The sequence below is a fragment of the Pagrus pagrus genome (genome assembly GCF_965226575.1).
Source record: "Pagrus pagrus genome assembly, chromosome: 1".
Classification (NCBI taxonomy): domain Eukaryota; kingdom Metazoa; phylum Chordata; class Actinopteri; order Spariformes; family Sparidae; genus Pagrus; species Pagrus pagrus.
The window spans coordinates 17,347,227-17,364,640 of NC_140185.1; the positions used below are offsets into that span (position 1 = coordinate 17,347,227).

General features: G+C 39.9%; 1 protein-coding gene across 10 annotated transcripts in view; it reads right to left on the minus strand.

Annotated features, from left to right (window-relative positions):
• The window catches only part of LOC311255972 (uncharacterized protein), a 37,593-nt gene that overhangs the window by 18,105 nt on the left and 2,074 nt on the right, over positions 1-17,414 (minus strand). For 6 of the 10 annotated variants that reach the window (XM_084350682.1, XM_084350681.1, XM_084350686.1 and 3 more), the window contains exons 2-3: positions 13,652-13,788; positions 12,790-13,100 (exon numbers count right to left, since the gene is read on the minus strand). In XM_084350682.1, the coding sequence (XP_084206808.1) occupies positions 12,790-13,100; positions 13,652-13,722 (382 nt within the window). In that variant the 5' untranslated portion in view covers positions 13,723-13,788. Of the gene's footprint in view, positions 1-11,023; positions 11,530-12,789; positions 13,118-13,638; positions 13,789-17,414 lie in introns of those variants that run through there. The other 4 variants (XR_014622424.1, XR_014622421.1, XR_014622422.1 and 1 more) reach the window with 4 other exon arrangements.

Genomic DNA, 17,414 nt, shown 5'->3' on the forward strand with positions numbered 1-17,414 from the left:
AGCATTACATTACCACTTTCTTCTCACAATGTTCTTGCACTTTCAGCCACAATTCCAGACTTAACGTTAAGTATAGGATTTGTACCCACACTATAGAGCATTAACATTTTTCTCTTTCGTTCTCTTATGGTTCAAACAATAAAAAAATAATAAATATATATAATATAAATATAAACAAGAGTATATAACAATAGCAGAGAAGGAGCAGAGAGAGCCTCATTACAACGATCTGTTTTATCAAGTTAACAATATTAAAAATATAGAAAAATGTGTTCATAAGTATTGATGCATTCAGGTATAAATATTATTGACAGTCCCACTACGTACAGAAGAATATGTTCTGTGACATAACCTTTGTCAAGGCCAAAGTGTTAATGAAAAAGGTACAAATTGATCCTAATGAGTGAACCAAATCTTAACGATTCATTGCCTCATCCTGCCCTCTCATTGAGCACACATTGTTTTTCTCTGCTGTTTTTACAATCCTAAATCGCATCACGGTGCAATAAAAGCACAGAAGCATATCGGAGGTTATGGCAGTAGCAGTCACATGATCAATACCCTCCCGACCCTCCTCTCCTTGCCCCTTCCACCACTTTTCTTCCTTTCTCCCCTTCACCACCTTTCCTCCCAATCAATTAACTTCCCCAAGTAAACAGATCTGTCCCCATGCTCACTGCTCCCTGCTGTAACCGGATATTCCTCCTCCTCCTCCTCCTCCTCCTTCTCCTGCTTCACCTCCTTGTCCCAGTCAAGTCAGGGAGAGAAACCAGATATCTAGCAGAACAATACTGTTAGCTCTCTTCCAGTGTGTGTTGAGGTAAGAAGGCTAAATAAAGATCAATGACATCATCTGCATAATCTTCATCCTCATCCTCAGCACTGACATCATGACCTCTGAAGGGGTCACGGATCAAACATACAGCAATCTGGGTAACAATGACCCCGCTGTCTCTGCATAAACACTTAATGACAGCACGATTATGAAATCAATATCCCTAATTAGTTGACACTGTTTGGTGTTTAGCTTCATGCGTATGATTTTTTCAGTGAATGCACTGGATTTTGAGATGTTTTCACAAATCTTGTTGACAGTTTTTAATAACCATCATTAATAAATGGTTACATTATAGTTAATTAACTTTTAGAAATAGTTATTTCTCTATTAACAAACAATGAAATGCTTTCTAAACAAAGTAATGAGCAATTGTTACAGTTTATGAACATAAGTTGCAACTTTATAATGATTATAGATGAACTAGTATTTATTAACTATTTGCATTATAGTAAGTATTATAAACATCAGTTGCTACATTACAAGAAACAATTAATTTATAAATTTTTTGTAAAGCAATTTATTGTAAAAAGCCAAATAACTATTAACTAAAGTTAAATTAACTAGATTTACCACTCATCAGAGGTAATGTAAAGTTTTACCCAAATGTTAGCGGACACACAGATGAGCATTTGTCTTAACTTACCTTAAAGCACACAAGGAAACAATGTGTTGATCTCTTTATTTTTTATTTGGATTATTTCACTGAACCAACATTTTTTGGATTGTGAGAAGATTCTTCCTTTATATTTTGTTCATAATACTACAAAATAAAGATGCAGTTTCATTTACAACAGTCTATTAAAATAATGAAACATGAGGCGCCCTTGGTGGCTCACCGAGCATGCATCCCATGTAGTTCGATTCCATCCTGCAGTTGTCATCCCCTCACTCTCTACCCATCCTGCCAAACTCCCCTAGCTGTCCTATTTGAATAAAGGCTAAAAGCAGAAAAACATTTCTTAATAAAAAACCCCCAAAACGTTTTAATCTCAAGTGAGGTCAAACACTGTACTGAAGCCCCATTCTACACATGTTTGATGAAGAAAACCGAGACTCAGTCCCACCCCTTCCTTTTATCATAGCTGAGTATCATCAAATGAATCACATTAATCTGACATCACTTTACAAGTCAAAAGAAATGTTTTTACGTCAACTTAATTAATTAGCAAACTCGACAATAGAATTTTCAGTTGACACAAAAATGGCTCTAACAGGTGTATACTTTTATAGTGTTGGCCATGGTGTTTTTAATATACTGTGCCATTGTAGAGTACAGTCCTGAGCCGTTCTTTGTTACTGGCTGTATTACTGTTTCTGTGTAGTGCAGAGAGCAACGTACACCAGAGTCAACGTCTGAATCTAATCACATACCTGATTCATCTACAACACTGATAATACCACATCTGTGGCAGAAGTATTTCCATTTGTTTCTGTGGAACGTCTACTCCACTACTTTACTTCACTAAATTTGTCAGCTGTTACAAGTTACATTAAACAAAAGGTGATTGAATTTCAAATTATGATACATCGTCATAGATTAAACAAATGTGGGATGTATTATTGTCATATAAATTACTTTAAATAACCTCCTCTAATACATCAGAAATAGTAATAATCCAATAATTCAATGATAAAATATACATAAAAAATTCAGTTCATTAAGTAACTTTCCTTTGACTTTGACGGACATCATCACAGCACAGATTCACAGACCGGACTTCTTCTCTTTTATTTAGACCTCCATCTGGAAAGCCAGGCTGCCCAGACAAAGCTGCAAATGTCCTGTTTGTTTATTAATGCAACATGTCCTTAGAAGTAACTGAGACCTGAGCAGATGCCAACTGTATTTACACCAGATTTATGAAATGCATTGTTTTTTTTCTAGAGTGAAAGTGAAAAGGCTCTGCTAAAATGTCACAAAAACACACACTGTGAAAGAAAACACTCGAAATGAACCCACCTTCCCCATTATCTTGCACGCTCAATAAACTAGGTGACTACAACAGATATTCCCATGAGTCCTTGAACATAAAATTGTTCATTCTTGCAACACCCCAGCCACTGACAGTGGAGATGCAGGCAGGACCAGGATCTGTATCTCCTGTGACCCTAAGCAACATGTCGTTATGCTTGCTAATCAGATTTAGAGACAACAAGTGAAAGGATGGCCTCTCTGGGCCGTTTGCTTTCACAAATGGATCTGCTTAATATGGGAGATTAATAGACTACTATCTAATCTTCTCTGTGATTGAAGCTATGATCTGGTTACAGGGAAACATGATGGATGTTGAGGTGGCGGCACGTGAGAGTCATGTTAACCCTTTCAAGACAGAATGCAAGGTTGCTTGTGAGTTATTGACTGTTAAAAGACAATGCGGAGCAGCAATCACAATAATGAAGATGTCTTCAGGGCTGTTGGGTTATTAGCAGCAGCAGTATGCAAAATTGCTTCTTTCAGCTCCCAGCTGTGTCAAATTAGAATCTGAATTAATTCTCAGAGGTTGTAAGAAAATAATGAGGCTTCTCTTGAGTATTTTGATTGTGCTGTTTGTCCTACGATAATATACGATGGGGCACCTTTCTTTGCAGAGGCAGATTAATATAAGATCTAGTTTTATCAGAAAAAATCTTTCCTATTCATATTCTTTATGAGTCTTTACATTGGTAAAGAACAACAAAGCTCTGAGAAATATGCAATCAAGCTGTTGCTACCTGCAGAAAAAGAGATCATAATTATAAGAGACAGTGTCAGCGGTGAGATGAGGGTTTGTAATTATGTTTACTGGATCTAAAGACCAATATTTTCCCTTGTTATAATGGAATTCTCTCCTTCAATTGTCTCAGGTCTTTTGATGTTGAACAGGTTTGAAAAATTAAAAGATTTCTTGTTGTACACAGAAGATAACAATTCAACATAACAATGATTTCCCCCGTCTGTATATTTATGTTTTTATACATTATGATTATACTCTTTAATATGTGTGATATGTATGACAATGACATCATTATTTGGTGAGCTTTCTCATAGTCTCCTGTGTATCACTGAATGGTGAGATTCAAGGTAAGTACTTAACAGTGTCTGTACCGGCTGTGCCTCAGATATCCTTGAGAGAAAGACAACATCCACGAGTACCTGGACTAATCAATACACAGGCAGAGAGAATATATTAATATGACCTGTTAAAACAAGAACGATGCCAGCTGGTGACTGGAAATCATACAGAACATCCAGTTCTTAAAAACTTGTATGACGGAGTTGGAAAATTCCAACTAAGAGGTCCATTTATGAATAATTTTCTTTCAGCCTCATTTCATCACCCACATTTAAGCCCAGTCACTAAAATAAAATGTTGGTATTGTGCGTTTCTGCAAACCACAGATACAAAAAATGTAATATAAATTGTAGCGTTCATATTACATGTACACGAGGAGGATATGGTGGTGGTGTTACAGCGGGGTGACATAGATGAGACAGCTGCCAAGACCACAGTTTGAGATGCTGTTTCAACATTTGTAAGCATGAAACCACTGGATATTTTTAAAGAGGTCATATTATGCTAATTTTCAAGTTCATACTTTTATTTGGGGGTCCTTGTAGAATAGGTTTACATACTTTAATTAAAAAAAAACAACACATTATTAACACTTGTGGTTCATTGCTGCAGCGTCCCTTTTCACAGTGTATCTTGAATGCTCCGTTTTAGCTACAGAGTGAGACATCTCGCCTCTGTTCAATCTTTGGTGAGAGTTGCACATGCGCATTACTTAACGGGCAGGTTGTAGCCAATCAGAGGCAGAGTAGGGCGGGTCATGCCGAGCAAGGTAGCATGATCTAACATAACCCTGCTACAACAGTAGCAACTGTACGTCTGCTGACTGACTGGAGTGTATATATTTCATCACTATGTACCACCTGTTACATAGTGATGCACATAAGTTAAGGAAGTAAAGGCTCGACTCCAAACCAGGCGTTTCAGGCAGTGCAGGAGCAGTGTTTTCTGTGGGAGAGTAACTCCTATTGCCGTGGACTTTGGCCTTTTTCACTTTGCAGACCTTTTACATGCACAGAAATGCTACATAACACAATAAAGGAAAGGCAAAAACCCCCCAAAACATAATATGACCTCTTTAAGAAGACATTGGGACAATTGCCACCCTTAACCCCTTGGTGGTGTCCAAACCAGGTTAACCAAAACATGATCTTTTCTTGACCCTAAGTAAGTGCTTTATGTTAACGTAATCAGTATGAGTATGAACTCAGTGGTGCCAGTTTGCATGGGACAAAATGAAAATTTCATGTCAAGATTATCCTGGTCAAAACAATTGTGATTCAGGATATTTACACAACAATCATCCAAATATGCTTAAAACCTGACATTTTGATAATATTTTTTTATTGCATCAATGATTGGGCAGTGAGCTTCGTTTATAATGAAATACAAACACTCTTGTAGAAATAAAGCAGTTCCCCTGCATTAATTAGGGATAAATAAATGATGATGAACCTCATCTCCCTGTTGTTTTTTTAGCCTGGAAACGATAGTATTTCCACACATCTGATTTAATATTTTTCATGGGGGTTTCAGTAGGCAAGCAAGGCTCCCCCTTGTGGCAATTAAAAATATAACAGGAATTCGTAGGACTATACGTTATCAAGCTAACTGTACATTTAAAACCTGACTTTACTTTTAAAAAGTAGGTCAACCGATTACCTCAGAATTACCAAGTTAAGCAATTTAAGTCGTATGAGCTGAAAAGTTTTAAACAACTTAAAATCATTTGTCCTGGTAATTTTGAGGTAATGTTTCCTCGATTTTTTTAAGCAGTCACTTTGTCAGATTTTACAGTGTAGACAGCTTCTTAAAGTCACTCATGTAAGGAAATTAAAGATTTTCCCGTTAATGGAAATTCATAATGTTCAACTTCTCCTGAGTGTTTTCTTTCCCAATCCACAATAAAATCTTATATCCTCCGATCCAGTTGCCACAACACAAAATTGAAAATTGAACATCAAAGAAACAAAAAGTTTCAACAAATCCCTGGTTTGCAGAAACGTTCATTGCCTAAATTTATTCTGGCAACTGAGTTGCACATTTTATTTTCTGGTTAACTTGCTATTTCCAAGTTCAATAGTGAACCTTTAGGGTTGTGGTTGACATTTTGGGAAAAAAAGCTGCCAATGGCCCTCAGTTAGAGTTGTTCTCATTTCTGCGGTAATGTTCTGTTGCCTTAAAAAAAACGATCTGGGGGGTGTAGCAACATCACTGTAAGAGCCTGTGTAAATCACAGAGAAAAGCTGTCGTCCCCAACAGGGCCTTGTTAGTCGCTACAGAACCATAATGACTGATGCCTCACAGGCAAACTAATTATCAGGTACTTAACAGTCCGAACCTACAATACATCTGCCATAGGCCGAGCAGGGATGTGAGGCTCATGACCACCTCCCTCATCTCTTCTTCTTTACCTCACCGTCGATCACTTGTTCTTTCCCTCGTTATTTCTCTCCTTCTCTCTCTCCTGCATCTCCTTTTCTTTTTGCTCTCCCTGTATCTGCTCTTCTGTGTCTCTCCCCCTTCTTGCTGTTCTCTCAGGGAACCAGCTGGGAAACTGGCCTTGGGATACAAGCTAGAAGCATCCAACCATATGCTAGATATTTTCATGGAAGGTGTGTGTGTGCGTGTGTGCGTGTGTGTGTGTGTGTGTGTGTGTGTGTGTGTGTGTGTACGTGCGTGCGTGCGTGTGTGTGTAAAAAGAAAGTGGGGGAGGGGTCTGACTTCTTGTTGAAATGCACTACGGTGTAATAGCTAAGTAGGACATTTATCTGGCAGTGGTTTGTCTTCCCCTGTTGTGCTTGTGCGTGAGTTCCTGAGTTCCCTCTCCATCCCACAGCTAAATGCCTTCAACATAGAGGATTTCTGTAGCTTTCAAACACACACACGCACATATTGCAAACTGTACAGGCAGACTGCTGAGAGGGAGCTGCTAGAGACACTGACACAGCTTGCTCATTAGACAGTTTCTTCTTGGATTGAGGCCAAATATCTGCAGGTCATAAACTCAGTGATGTAACAGGCAGTGTAACTCGCTGATCTAGGGATGTGTTCAAAAGCTACACATCTCTTTTTAGGACTGCCTTTTATCATCATTTACTATAGTCATGTTGCAATTTTGTTCATGAATATAAAGGAATACAGTAAAGGAGTAAAGCTGCCACGGTGAATAGATAATCATCATAAAGACAACTTTTATCTCAGTACAGCAGACTTGTCATTACACTGCAAATTATCGTCCTGCCAGTCTCAATAACTGCTGTTAAAACCAACCTAAATAGTTTGGCTTATCACATAATTCCCTTAATTTGAAATGTCCAGCCAGCTTTACTGTTTACTGACTTGTGGAGGGTGTAAACAAATACATGCCTCCTCCGATAAACAGAGCCCATCCTCACCAGAAAAAGGGCTGTATAGGTCTCCTGTGCAAGCCGCTCAATACGACCCATATATTTATATGTAGTATAAGAGTGACAACGTCTGCACAAGAATGATTTTCAGTCAGGAGACCACTGTTTGCGTCCCGTGTGAAACCAAAAGTCACCTGTGAGTTCTTCTAATTTATATACATATACATACAACATACATAAAATATGTCTAATATATGTAAGTGTAAAATTAGTAGTAAAGATTACTTATTTAAACCCAAGTCATGATATTTTTCGAAACCTAACCAAGTAGTTTTGTTGCCCAACCAAACTGTGATTATTTCACAGCCTTAGCCCCGTGACGACGAAGGTCCAGTGCAGTTCGCTTTGCTTGACGCTGGTTCTCCCCAATTGTAACATGTCATAGTTTTTTTGTCATTTTGGGAGCCATTGGCATGTTGTTGAGGTCGTTGTGGTGTCAAGGTGTCACCAGCCTCTCATTTTTACCTGCCAGCAAATTTAGCGGGAGGTTTATCTTCACCTCAGTCCTCATCTATTCCATTCCATCTATTCCACCCAATTGAGAAAAAGACAATTTTTTTTGTTTGATTGCCCAAAACGAAGTGAGTTTTAAGCACGTTTTATCCTGTGAACATTTACCGCTGATAACTCTTGAGAAAACTGGAGTAATTTTTTTTGCCTATTTAGGACACATCCTGTAGCCCCCTTCTCATTCCACTCTACCCCATTCACATGCGCACGTTTTCAGCCCCTCAGGGTAAGAGTAAAGAGGCAGGCTCCATCTCTCATTAACCTACTGGTTGAATAAATCAAAGAGCAGGGCAGAGAGGAGAACCTCGGCCTCGGCCATTCAGATAAGAAGAACACCCTACACCAGCTCATAGCCTACAGCTCAGTGATATATGGATCTGTAGAGGCTAATAGCAAAGTATTGACAGGGAAATGGTGTGCTTATCCTGCTCATGCATGCTGAGGAGAGGTCCCCAAAGCAGATGGGACACACTTTAGGGAGAGGGGAAGAGGAGGAGGAGGGTGAGAGGATGAGGCAGAACTGTACAGGGACAAATTAGAGTCTTTATTGCTTTATTTCAACTAATTTGTCCCTGAGTTTAGAGAGTCATCGTTGAATGTCTACCTCACTTTATTTTAGTAAGTAAAACTCTTTGATGACCTTACGTATGTTTTCATAAATATATCTTTTTTGTGATCATTTGAAAGTGAGAGGAGAAGGTGTAAAATTCATCAAAAATGTCATGTTGAAGACAACATACTGGACTTCTGAGTAGTTTTACAGGGAAAAGTCCTGTTTCAGTTCAGAGTTAATCATCAGATTTGAAGCTATGTAGTGAATGTCAATGATGGTGCGCAGCCTATGTATCACATCACTGATAATCCTTTTGAGCCGGAAGCTCCTCAACCCTTTAAACTTTATCCTGATTTTCTACTTATTTCCCTGTCAATCATGGAAGTATAATCTTAACACGGTGCCAAGAAGTATAAAATACACAGACTACAGCCAGTAATACTCTTCTTTGACAAGAGGCAATAGATCAAGATGTAGCCCGACCTCCCATTGGTGAGGTCTTTTACACTGGAGTCAGTAGGTTATCGCTGTGGGGCCTGCACCTTGTTCTAAGTGCCATGCTTTATCAAGCACAGCCAATTCTTCCTCTGATGCGGCTCTGGATGCAGGAGAAGGGCCCTAATGGCAACACTTCATCAACCTCAGAGAAGATGTACAGAGAAACTGCAACCTGTGATGTCAGATAAAGATGTTGATACTGTTCAGTTGCCGGACCACCAGGGATCGTTTGGTTAAAGCTTGCAGTGCACCGTTGCTGGAGTGGTTAAGACCTCACAACTGCCAGGCGACATTCTTAAAGACTGATTCAACAATGCTGAGCCTGTCTGACAGACACGGACAAGATCCACTATATGAGCTGAGAGCGATGCTGTAATTTAAACAAGGACACATTGTGTTCTAGATTAGAACAAGCAGTGTTATAGAGAAGGCAAATGAATGATCCTGGTTTGGTGTGTCATCTGGAGACATCATAATATTGCTGTATGGCCACCAGGGGACAGACAGACTGACCATATATGACTGAGCCCCAATTACACAAGAGCAGTCAAACACTCAGAAGGAGGATCACTCGCAGTTCATCACAACACTACTTATGAGTGCTGGAACTTCTCACATTTTGGATAAAAATTTAATTGTGTTTTTGTCAAGTATGATCACATAATTTGTTCACATGTTGTAGGAAAAAACAAACATGTTCTTATTCCCAACTGGTCAGTTATGGCTGATTTAATCAGTGGCCCTAAGTTAAGTTGGCCATAAGCTATACCTCTAGTATTTTGCACACACAGGGCTCTCCAGACAAGTTAGCAATATGAAATATGCAATGTCCTTCAGGGTTTTCAAAATAAAGCCTGCTGAAAAACATTCAAATTTTATGAGTTTTGGACAATTAACATTAGTCGGTCATTAGTTTATGTTAGTGAACTCCATTTTAAACTAAAGTTAGCTATTTTTGCTCTCTGTTCGCCGAACAGAAAGAGGAAGTAATACGAGGCACTCGAGAATGTGCATAAAGTTGCGGAAAATCTGACCAAAGTCCTTCACAAAGAAATCCACAGCCCAGCAGCATTAAACAACTTAAACAAATGGTCCACTCCCTACACATAAAAAGTGATATTAATTCATGGAAATTGCAACAAATTGTTACAAAGAGCCACTTTAAGTTAGGTAACATAAGCGAAAAACAAGTCAACTTTGACTTTTGATTGGGATTTAAACTGAGGTCTCCTGGGTGAAAGTCATGTGATTGACCCACCCAATCACCCCCACCCTGTCCTGATGTGGATTTTTCTCATCTTTACACTACAATGCAAAAGGGTTGCTCCAGAAATGACTCTGCAGGGGTACCTACAGCGTCATAGTTGAAGCGCTGGGCCACTGAACAAGTTGCTGTACTTAGATGCATTAGTAGTGATAACAGGCTAGGAAAGCCAGTTATAGTTACTTACTATGAAATCTTGTCTACAGCCTGAATCAGCATTTTTGTGGCGGTTCTATTCATGAGAGGATCCAAAATACATTCGAAAACTAATATTATAGTCAACTCTGGAATGTATTGAGTATGCATCTACATCAATGAGCACCAAGGGCAAAGACAATGCACCAGCCTACTCTTCCAAATGCCTTTGTTACTCTAAAGGACGCCACATATAAGCATCTTTACATCTGGACGCTGAGTACTGTGCCGGGGCCTGTCTGTGACCATGATTACCCACTTGACATCTTTATAGCTCCATGGCAGACATCCTCTTCAGCAGAGCTAGAGAGAGCAATGCAGAATGCCAAAGTGGCCCCACAGTGCTGGTGTGGGACATCAGAGTTTTGTGTTGAAATAATTAGCCTGTTTAGCTGCCATCTGGGCTCTGGTTGCTGGCGTGTGGCATGAGCCAGGTGCTTCATGGGTAATACCACAGAGAGACATACAGCAGATGCTCATGGGTAGAGCTGGCCATCTTGGCACAGATCTGGAATCAGCTAACCTCCATTCAAATCTGAAGTAAAACCACATGGAAGGAATATAGTAAGGACTGGTTTGAGGACAGTTTCCTGAAGCATTTAAAGAGTTTAAGCCATTACAAGACAATTACTGTGAAGTCTGCGTGAAGCAAAAAGTAAACTTTATGATTCTGTTAAGCAACTTTACAATCTATCCCAAGTGCATTCTGCTCCGAACTGAATCTGCGATAACCCCACTCCATCCGACATGAAACACAAGACAAACAAACCAAACAATCAACACCCTTATCTATGAAAAGCAGGTGCCATTTAATGACTGCCCTGCCTCTTTGCAGCTCAAAATCTGAGGCTGTCTAAACATTTTTTGAGCAGTTCAGTAGGCCAGTAACTTGATAAGGCCCCTGGATTTACTCGATGAGGTAGAAAGTTCCTGAGCAAGCAGCAGGCATGCGGTTGTTGTTCCCAGAGGGCTGGGAAACTGTATCTGCCCTGGAGGAGCATCCTCTTTGGTAAGCACTTCTTATCCAGGCCATCACTGCAGGCCGATAGCGGCAGGGTAATATCCAGTAACTGCAGCTTTATGTGCGATCCAATACTTGGATCAATCCCTAGGACAGGAGGATTGCCATTAACCCCTGAGATCTCTCTCTCTCTCTCTCTCTTTCCCTCTTGTTTTGTCTGTCTTCTTGTGAATCTTTCCTCCTCTTGATACTGTAAAAGAATTCATGAAATCATTTCCGCGAGGGAAAAATTGGTCCATACATTACTCTGTAGCAGGAAGGCAGAGCACCACACTGCTTTGAATTTCACACAAAAAGTGTGTTGTTGTGTTTCTCACCATAAACTGTTCATCATTAAAACATTCTTAAAAATAAAATGAACAAAACTGTATTCATTTGTGTGAATATATTCCAGTATGTCCACGTGCAGGAGTGTGTATAATCTGTTTGTATGGAGAGGTGAAACAATGCATAGGTTTGTATTTCTGTATCTACAGTATGCTTAAGCATGTGTGTGTGTGCTTGCAGCCGTGTGTGTGTACTTGTAGAGAAAGCTAGAAAGACACTTATAAAGAGAGATGGCGTGAATAGGAAAGAGGCAGTGGGATTGAGACTTTGTTTGAAACTCCCAATACTTTGGGGAGTATTGCCCCATATATTGTCCCACGTGACTGAGAAGAAGAAAGATAGACTGAGCCAAAGATATGTAGCTCTTGCAGAGGATTTCTCTTGCTCTCTCGCTGAATATAAATGGATAAATAGTCACCGAAATTAGTTTAACGTGCACTGCCACTCTCATATTAAACTGACGTTGCATGCTACAAAATTGGGCGTTATATACATATTGTTCAGAGGTGACACCTTCAGCAGAGATTCATCGAACGGCAGAAACATCTTAAGATATGAGTATCGATCATTGCAAAAGCATGTTATTTTTTTTGTATGTTATATATGTAAATGTCAACTTCATAATTTTAATTTTGCTCTCATCACTCCAGAATTATTCAGATTGAGCTAAAAGAGGAATAGACTGCAGCATGTGTGATACAGGTGGGATAAATCCACTTAATATCTGCCATAAATTACATGACAGAAATGATCAGTTCATCAGTTTATCATCACCAGTGGGAAAGCTTAATTAAATATAATCAAACAAATGCATTACATCCGAAAAAGATACGTCTCTTTCTTTCTCTTTTAGAGTAGTTTGACAGTAGTTTTTCTCATCAAGCAATAATATGCTATTTATGTCATGCTGGTACAAGCTAAACAGATTATTATTTTAGATTGATGAAGTGTTGACTGTAAATAAAAATAAAAGTTTTTTATGCAGTAAATTAAAAGTTGAGAATATTTAAATTTCAGGTAAAAGAGGCAAAAACATTTAAATTGTTTAAGACAATTGGAACTGTCAAATTCACAGCAGACAAACAGTTTAAGCCCGATTAGAAGTCTGAGAAGTTTCACTTACCTCCAGTGATTCTTTTTTTATGGAGGGTCAAGACCCCAGAGCTTAAACGCAGGTGTAGAACAGGAAGGTCGAGCACGTCCTCTCTCTTTTCCACGCAAACGTCAGAGGCCACGAGGCAGCTAACTGCGCTCGGCTGCATCACGGTAACAAGCATGATGGGTGCGAGGGAGCTGTCCGGGCGAGCCGGCAGCTGGGTCTGTCGGAGAGGCTGGTCAATCAGCCCCGGCAGCGGAGACAAGGGGACAGGCACACAGGGAGAAGGGCTGAGCCGGAGTGGGGCTCTGCTGGAAGGCTTTTTCGCCTCTCCTTCCCTGAATGAAAGCAATCCCTAAGAGTGAATGGGTAATGAGAGACCGGCTCCTGAGATTTTAGCTTTCTTAATCATGTTCATAATTAATTCAAGAACATTGATAATTTCATTACATTCTTTTTGTCTTATCAATAAATGATGTGCCTGCACTTTTGGTCTTGTGTATACGGGGAGAGAGGGAGGAAGAGAGGGAGGGAGAGGGACAAGAGAAGTAATACTGCACTAAAAGCACAGGAGATGGAAAATGATACAAACAGGGAAGTGGTAATTATAATCTTTGACCAAGCCACTGGCAGCACAATATGAAGTCAAGTGGCTACAAATAATTAATAAGGCCTCCTGATGCGTGTGTGTGTGTGTGGTGAGGGTGAGGAGTTTGGGGGGGGGGAGGGTGACGAATGTGGTTGTTGAACATTATTTCACCACCTCTCTTTCTGCAGTTGTTTTTACAAAAAAACACAAGACAACTATTAAAACATCATTGTGTTTTCACCAACATGATGTTAGACACACTGTTAGATAGTTCCTAACACACTCACCTTTAATCCTCACCTTAAAACAGAGGGTGTGGAGGATGTTGTAATGCCCTTCAGATCCAATATGGGTTCAGGTTTCAGGGACATTAGTGCACTGAGGCAGTTTTTAAAAGACCACTCTCCTCCCTCCCCTCTCGCCTCTTCACGTGCCCTCTGTCAGGTCAAGAAAAGAAAATGACAAGAACCATTTTCTGTCTCCTCGTGGCATATATAGTTTCCAGCTATTTGGCAGCAGGAATAATGAGATAATATGCATTTTTAATAGTTCGTCTTCGGAATATTCAGTAACCCTTCACCTCTGTGCATGCTGTTATAGATTCTGTGCTTTATCAATCGAAGTTTCTGTTCAAAACTGAGCTGGAAATAGAATGAGACTGAGGGCACAGGGAGGGGAAAAAAGGGGAGTAATGGATATCTCTGTTTCCTAAAAATACTGTGAGGATGATGGAGGCTCTGATTCACAGTCTGCTCCTTTTGCTCCAAAACAAGACAAGTAGATAAATGGCTTTGAGCAGCCTAATCCGACAGTGAGTGATTGACCGCTCTGTCAAAGGTCTAATCTGCTACCAGAATAGTGGAGTAGGCTGTTTATTCTGATCAGACCTTCTTGATATATAATCATTAATCTGTTGCAAAACGGGTGTTTAAAGCAGCGTTGAAATGTGTGTTGTGGGAGTTAATAACTGAATGTTACACGACTTTAAAAAAGTGTTTAAACATAATTGGTTGGAGAATTTGTGCATGAAATCAAGGTAATTTGACCATAAAAGCAGCACAGTTGCACTCCAGCGAGGCTATTTAATTTAGGTCACTTTGTAATGGATTTCCAGCTCGTGACACACTACAATATAGATTGGTAAAGCTATATGAGGCATTAGAGATTCAAGTACTTTATGTCCTATTTATTCCTTATGTGCCACAGGCCGCCTGTCTTGAGATATGACCGGCTCAACACAAGAAACCTTTAATAAAATAAAAAAGTAAAGAGGGGAAAATAGAGATTTACAGCTGGCCATTTTGACAGTGGACTTGATATAAGGTGTTCATAACAAGTTTTGCATTTTATTCCTGGTCCCCTCACACACATTTTAATCATATTTTATGTGATCTATGTATGCAGCACTCATCCTCTCTCTGTCACCCAACCTCTCCAATGTGTCCCTCTTAAACAGATTGCTACAATACTTGTAATGATGGTCCTTCCCAGCTGTGCTGCAGGAGAGGGGAAGGGAGCAGCAGGCTATAGTATTACCATAATACCCGCTCCCTCCCTCCACTGTCCCAAGGGCCCAAGTGGGGCTGCATGGGGATGTGGGGTAACTCTGCTGTGGTGGGGACTCAACTGGCTGCCGGTCCTGCAGGCTGTGTGGATGTGTGTGTGTGTGTCTGAGTGTGTGTGTGTGACAGGGCTGAACCTGCCTGTGGGCGATGTAATAAAAGCGCCACACACTGCTGGTAGTGATGGTGGCACTGCTGCTGTAGCTGCAGAGGAGGGGATAAATATAAACCAGGCCTGCATCAAGGAGACGGCCCTCCAGTCACAGCCTGACTTACATCCTAATAATTAGGCCCCCTTTCCAATAAAACACGGATTTGTAGCCGTGCATCTATTTTACTTGTGTTTGCCACTGCAGTGGGAGGGATGCATGATCTGCTGCAGTCTCTGGGTGAAGCTGAGGCTTTGAGAGGGTTTAATTTCAGCAGTGCTAAAAAAGTGATCAGCAACATTCGCTCAATTTACTTCTTGACATTCAAACTTCAGAGGAAATCGTATTTTTCTGATCATCTTATGGAATTTACATCTATACATTTAATCATTTCTTTTCAAATATGACATAATTTCTCCACGAAAGCTGTAACGAAAAATTCACGAGGGGCTCTTTCCAGTTCATGTTCTCGTCTGAAGCCTACATTCTGCACACAAACACACGTGCGCACATACTCCTCTGAGTATCTGATAGTGGCTAATCAATAGATGAGGTCCGCAGGTTGCTGTTGCATGTTATCTTAAACCTCCTCATGTGCGCTGGCTAATCTTTTTACTCTTGTACTCCCTCTCCAACATTATCTTTTTCTCTTTATTTTGTTCTCCTTTGTTGTCACATTTCAAATACAGTCCTGGATATTCATTATTTATGTATTAACATAGAAAACAGGTGATTAAGTCTAGATATTTTATACTGTTTGTTTAAAACATAGCCTTTGTGAGTAATATACTGTAATTCCAATAATATGCAGTAATATTAGAGTGACACACCGTGTTCTTCTCCTTAGTTAATACTTCAAACACATTTCCAACATTTTATCCCACCGCTGGCTCTTACACATGTGGAAATTCTAATCCACATGTGAAAAGAAATCAGTTTACACTATGTGATTCAAACAACCTTTTTCTAAACTGGACTGATGTTGCTTTAATGAGTAATATATTGTAATTTCCAATCATATAGGAACTTTCTAGGCAAAATAATAAAAAGTGAAGTTTCATTTCTTTCGCTTATATTTAGTAATATTTCAGACAGATTTCCCTACATTCTTCACACCTCTGGCATTTACACATATGGAAATTCAAATCTACATGTGAGAAAACCCATATGACATTATTTTCTTTTCACGTGCTAAAAGTTTAGTTTGCAATCACATGTGAAAATGTGGAATTCACATGTGAAGAAGCAAATTTCACATGATTTCATGGCTGTGTTTTGTTATCTCTGTCAGCTTTTGTTTGTTTGTTAGTTAGTTACGCAAAAACTACTGAACGCATTTGTGTGAAAAACTGGGATGGACCCAATTAACTTTTGGTGCGTTCCAGGAATTTTATCTAATTTTCTTTAACATTGCAAAATAGGGCGTTAATCGTCTTTTTTGTTAATTTCTCAGGGAATAATGCATGGGTGTCTTAATGAAAAAATCTATGAGTGAGTACAAAACAGGACAGTTGGGCCTTGGCAAAGGTATGCGCTCAACTGAGTGCCATTCTAGTTACATGTGGAAATTCTAAACAAGATGTGAATAAAAAGCCAAATGCAAATGAATTTAAATTTCACAGGTGAAAAGAGAGAGAGGGAGAGAGAGAGAGAGAGAGAGAGAGAGAGAGAGAGAGAGAGAGAGAGAGAGAGAGAGAGAGAGAGAGAGAGGAGCTGGGTGGGGTGGCGGTCCAGGCAGGGGGTATCAGGCTAATTAAAGCAAGCATTTGTCAGAGATTAAGCCTTAAACAGAAAAGGTCATCTGAGCACCAGAGCGCACTGTTTCGCTGCTGTGCTCTTAGGGCAGTCTAAACCTTTCCAAGCTAAATGGTAAAGATGCTATTTGCCAGAGATGGGGGAGGGGATCCAGATCCCGACCTGGGGTAGGAATGACACTCGGGTCATTGGTTCTTCACTGTCCATTACACATGCTGGTCAAATCTGGCAATCGGTGTCATTTAGGGATGAAAAATAAGTGCTCGAACAAGATCAATAGATGCAGCCGTCTGTACCAGCTGTGATTAATTGACTGTCACCAATTAATGACTGGCCTGTTGCAAAGCAATGCAACCTTACAGGCAAAGTGGGACCACTTCCGTGGGACGGAAAATGGCTATTTCTTTCATTTCAGCCTGTTATTTTTTTTTTTATCCTAGAGGTAGTTTCCCAGTAAGAAATTCATGAACCACTTCAGTTACAATTTGCAGATTTACTATGGCACACTAGAAAGCCTCTCTGACAGCATCTTGCCTGTCAGGTGCTCTTTGAAGTCATTTGTGCTATTGAGACGAATGTGTGCTTGAATGAAAGCTC